Source organism: Pygoscelis adeliae, unplaced genomic scaffold (genome assembly GCF_000699105.1).
Source record: "Pygoscelis adeliae isolate BGI_AS28 unplaced genomic scaffold, ASM69910v1 Scaffold399, whole genome shotgun sequence".
In the NCBI taxonomy this organism is placed as follows: Eukaryota; Metazoa; Chordata; class Aves; order Sphenisciformes; family Spheniscidae; genus Pygoscelis; species Pygoscelis adeliae.
The window spans coordinates 781,089-786,452 of NW_008825609.1; the positions used below are offsets into that span (position 1 = coordinate 781,089).

The 5,364-nt window shown below is 51.4% G+C and overlaps 1 protein-coding gene across 1 annotated transcript in view; it reads right to left on the minus strand.

The window, feature by feature from the left end:
• Window positions 1-5,364, minus strand: part of FOXRED2 (FAD-dependent oxidoreductase domain containing 2) — a 12,511-nt gene extending 7,147 nt beyond the window's left edge. Inside the window, exons 1-5 of the mRNA XM_009332614.1 lie at window positions 4,841-5,364; window positions 2,994-3,245; window positions 2,198-2,467; window positions 1,322-1,488; window positions 499-664 (exon numbers count right to left, since the gene is read on the minus strand). Of these exons, the coding sequence (XP_009330889.1) occupies window positions 499-664; window positions 1,322-1,488; window positions 2,198-2,467; window positions 2,994-3,245; window positions 4,841-5,364 (1,379 nt within the window). The remainder of the gene's footprint in view (window positions 1-498; window positions 665-1,321; window positions 1,489-2,197; window positions 2,468-2,993; window positions 3,246-4,840) is intronic.

A 5,364-nucleotide genomic window follows, 5' to 3' on the forward strand; every position in this document is an offset into this window, starting at 1 on the left:
ACCGTCAGACTTTTCCACCAGAAAAAAAGCCAGCTGGGATCCAACACCCCCTCAGCTGGTCAAGGCTAAGGCCAAAGAGCCGTCAGAGAGTAATTATCTTTGGTCATTACAGATCTGGGCTGAACTTGACGCAGAGCTTATGAAGGCTGCAGATACTGTTATAAGACTCCATTATTTTCCTGGATTATGGGATTTCTCTCTGCATTAACACTGCTCAAGGAAAGCTTTTCCCTGGGGACAGTAAAAGGGTACTACACCTCTGAGCCTAGAGGGAAGGTCTGGACCATTTCAGCCCCTTAAGAGAGAGAAGTAATTGGCAGAATTGGGCACAGCGGCACCAGTAGCAGCAGCAGTACAGGTTTTGAGGTGGCTGCCTATGTGACGGTAACACCCTTAGGCAGCAACGGAGCAATTTTTGTGGTGGCACCACGGGAAGCAATGGTAAAGAAAAAGGAATGAAGTGATGGAGTGCAGTGCTGGGAATAATTACTCACTCACTCTCTCAGCAGTATGATGTCAGCCAGGATACTGAACATCTGGTAGAGGCCCGAGGCCTCGTTCACCCGCTTGATGATGGAATTGGTCAGCTGTGTAATAGGGTGGACTGTGGATGGCCAGGGGACACCATGGTGACGGTTTTCCAATAGGCGGTGGACTGCACGAGCTAAGATATTGAGAGAAACAAAGACAGATTATTTAAAAATCCAAGCTTGCGCTTTTAAGAAATCCAATTGCTCTGCTGCGGCACACGCAGATACTGGCAGGACACAGTAAATAAGCTTTACAGCTCATCCGTGCTCAGGATCTCCCACCCCAACTGCTGGCAACTGCAGTGGAGATGCCCTCTGAAAGCTGACATGATGCTAAGTGGTTGGTGAGGGGGCAGGGAGTCCTTGGGGATATTTCATTACTTCTGAGCAGTCCTTTAACGATAAGGATGGGCACACACACGTAAAGACGGAAATTCTCTCTGCTGCCCAAAGCCGCTGAGTTTTAACTCCACAGCACAGACCTCTCACCCACAGCCTGTCACAAGGCAGAGCATCTGGCAGGCAGAAATCTATTGTGTTACATAAGTAAGAGACAATGGGCAAGAGAGCCACAAGACAAAACAAAGACAGACAACCAAAAACTTCAGATATGACCCCAAGTCACTTCTCCTCCACTTCAGATGACGCAGCTGCAGCTTGGCTGCGTTTTGTCATTCTTACTGCCAGCACAAGACTAAGGGTGATCTCTTTCCAGCAGTAAGCTATGAATTGTTCCTTTGAAGGGTGGAACAATTCCCACCTCTGCCCTTTCTGTACACCCCAGTACTCACTTGTATACCGGAATCCATGGATGAAGCCCCCAGCAGATTTCCTGAAGTCAACAGAATGGCTAGCAGTGCCAAGAACAAAAAGCCCCCGAGTGCTTCTGGACTCGTAGCTGGGTTTGATCTGAGGGTACTTCTTTTTATTCCCTTTTCCTGGCATCATTCTAAGGGATCTGATGCGCAAAAGAGAAGAGCAGGCTGTCAGGAAGAGCAGGGGTGGAAAAATAAAAAGGGTGTCTTCTATAAGGCACACATTATATTGCAGTCACTGCAAGACACTGCCTTCAGTGGGCTTTACCACTACAACGAGGATATTCCAGAAGACAAGGGTGCTCATCTCAAGGTAGCTTTGGACAAGATCAAATTCCAGCCTGAGCCACTGACAGTGAATTTTGGAAGACAGTGAAGTTAGCAGTATCATTTTCAACTGCAGAATGTACTAGGTGACAAACCAAGGTGGAGTGAAGGTTGCATCCTCAGGGGAAAAAAGCAGACAAAACCTTTCTGTAGTGATCTGTACCTGTACCATCCTCATTCCAAAAAAAACCCCAAAACCCAAAACACTGCTAGCCTTCTCCATATGATCTGGCAGGTCACGATGTCAAGTTCTAAAGGCACAAGTTTTTCTGCATCACCCAGGTCCCAACACTGCCATTTGCTCAGCCCTAGAGCCTGTTGGTCAGAGGCCAGTGACACACACGTTCCCACTGGCACATGGCCGGAGCTGTGTAAACAAAGGACTGGGCAGCACCAGGTAGCTCAGAGCACGTGGAGGTCCGGGCCATGCTGCCAGGAGAGGACCTGCCCTTCCCTTTCCTCCCTACTCAGGCCCTTCACTCTAAATGCCTGCTTCCCTGGAGATCCTGGGAAGGGATCCCTCACCTGTTGTAGATAGAGAAGTCAAACTTCCAGCCCAGGCAGCGGATGACACGGTCGTAAGGTGCGCGCGTGGCAAAATTATCCAGCTCATCCTGTGGGAGGGTGACGGAGTCGATGCCTGCGCTGGTGTTCCTGTTCTCCAGGTAGAACCGGAGTGTGATGTGCAGCTTCCCCTTCTTGTCCTTGACGATAGCCAGATCTTCCAGGTCGCCCTCCAGAAGCCCATCCAGAGATTTCAGCTGGTAGGTGTCCAGCAGGCCATTGTTAATTGCTCTATGAAAAAAAGGAGAATGTAAGAGGGGCTAAAAGAAGGGAGGAGAGGTGGGATCCGCGGGTCTGTCTCAACTGCTGAAAATGTGACACCTTTACCAGGCATCCCATGCTCCCCTTCAGTGCAAAGGTTATCCCCAGAGCCTCAGGGCTCACAGGAACAGCACAGGTAACACAGCCTCGCTGCCCTTGCAGGATGCAGTCCACCTCTCGGCTCTCCTCTGTGATTGCAAGCAAGGGAACAACTTGGGAGCCAGCACTTTTTAATGATACAGTTTCCAAGGGGACATTCTCCTATTTCACACAGACCTCGAAGAGCTCTTATCAAGCTCCTGTGGTCAGCAACTGCAACCTGGACTGCTTTAAACCAAGGACCTAAAGATAGAAGGCCCCACGCTTCCTCTGCGACCCCCAGGACCACAGCACCTCTGTGGAGCTGTGCCAGTCCAGCTCGTCACCTGGGCGAGAAGTGGTTCCCTGTGTTTGTACTCCGGCTGCGTTAGAAAGAGGAAGAGGAGCGATTTCCTACCTCAGATCCCCGACGTAGTGGGTGGCCCACGAGAGGCGCACGCGGGACCGGCTCACCATGTGGATGAAATTCGTGACGCCCAGAATGTTCTCCGCCGTCTCAAAGGCCGAGTTGCCTCGGCCCAAGATCAACACGGTTTGGCCAGCAAAATCCTCCGGGTTGATGGACACAGTCTCGTAACCCTCAACGTATTCTGAGCCAGGAAAGTTGACCACATTGGGGACCCACGTCCCAGTGGCGACCAACAAAGAGCTGCAAAAACAGGGACAACGCTAGGGAATGTGGGAATTATGGGAACGGGGCCATTGCTTCATCTCATCACCCCGTCCTCCTCCCGCTGCAGAAGGTGGCTGTGGTGTGCCCCCTCCAGCCACTCTGGATCAGCTGCACAGGACATGGTTTCAAGAGAAACCATGCTCTAGCCTCACCTAATGACCTGCTATTGACCTCTCTTCCCTATTCTCAGGCCAACAAAGACAACTAGGAATGTCATTATACATAGCAGAAGTCAGTGTGGGTGCTGTACATATACGTCTCCCTCCGTTGTTCATGGATGTGCAAGCACTACTCATACGTACTCACTGACGATATATATAATACTGAAGTTTCACAGGTTGATTGTATGTTGCATAAAAAATTACTCTGATTTAAAATTTGTGTTGCCTTTTAGTACAGCAGAACAAAAGTTATTTTTAAGAGGGATAGAAAATGGTTTCGATATTTAAAAATGTAACTCCTAGTCACAAAACCGTATTAGCAACATCACTAATTGTTAACACTAAAATTAAGAACAGTAATCTTTTTATATGTCTCCATAAGAACTTTTACTTGAATCTTAGGGAAATTTTTGTGACTTAGACAGAAACACCAGGCAGCTGAGGCTAGCGGCACTGCCTGCTGTCCCAGTCTTGCTCATGCAGCTCATGAGAGCAACCCGCTTGCGGTGCGTGGGTGTCTGGGATTGCCTTCTGTCCCCTCCGAGCTTGGCAGCCAGCGCACCTCCAAGTGACAGCCAGCACGGCCTGCTGTCGTAGAGCTGAGGCTCTCAGGAGAGGTGAGAAATATACTCTGTATGTTCATACGAGTAACTCCTAGGTTTTTAGGAATGTAGCTCAGTGGCGGTATGGGATACACACGCGTAAGTATGAGAAGCAGAAGGGGAATTCAGGGACCAGCAGCCTCGAGGGTTATTTCTCACAGTCGGCTCCCTCTACTGCAACAGCTCCACTTTTCTCTGGTTCCCCCCCGCCAGCTCTGTGCCAGCCCAGGGCTTCAGCTGGCTGGGGCATACTTCTAAGCACATGTGGGTTAACGGAAGTGAGGTGTTGCTGCACTGGCTCACTTGAGTTTGTAATAAAGGCAGCAGTGGCTACAACAAGTATGACTGAGTTATTTTTTCTTGACGGAGAGCAATTACGTAGTGATAAACCAAAAGTGACTTCAAGCTTACCTATCAAGGATGGAACCTGCGGTGACAGCAATCACAGCCAGTTTGTGTCTGCCCTGCCAGCTCCTCAGCTGTCCGAGGCATGACGTTGCTCGCGAAAGGCAGTGCCTTCCCAGGAGCAGTTATTCCACCCACCCGCCCCACCAATCCCTGCAAAATGTGTTTCCCCTCTGATGGCGGTTAAGGCCCTAAGAGGCTGTGAAATCTCCATCCTTGGAGACACTCCATGCCTCAAGAGGGCAAGGCTCTGAGCAACCTGACGTCGCTGGCCCTGCTTTGGGCAGGGGGCTTGGACGAAACGACCTTTATGGGTCTCTTCCAACCTAATTTATTCTGCGATTTTGTGACTTTGAAGACGCCCGTGGAGAGCAGCGTGGCTAGCCCCAGGTTTGCCCATTACCTGCACTTGTAGTTCTGCCTGTCCTGGTCGGTCAGGAGGAAGTAGTGGCCGTTCCAGGCCTGCCCGTCCCTCTCCAGCGTCACGTGGATGATGGCGGTGTTGTACTGAACCCGCAGCTTCAGCAGGGAAGCAAAGTCCTCCAGGTAACGCACCATTGCGTTGGCGTCAGGGAAGAAGTCACGGGAGTAGCGTCGGAAAAGCAGCCGGCGGTCGTGACTGAGGAGCGAGTTCCAGTCGTGGCGGAGGTTGAACTCGCTGTTGGATTTGCCCGTGTACCTCTTGTTGATGCTGATGAGCTTGCGGTGGCGAGGGTAGAGGGCGAAGAAGCTGCCGGGAGCGTGGCTCCGCTCAAAGACGACGTAATCCCGGCCGGCTCGCTGGAGGAAATAGGCCGCCTGCAAGCCCGAGGGGCCGGCCCCGATGACGCAGTAGTCGTGGTAGAGGAAAGCGGCACCGCTCGCCGCACACAGGCTGCTGGCGTACAAGGCCAGCCCCAGCAGCATCCCGCAGACTGCTGGGGCCAT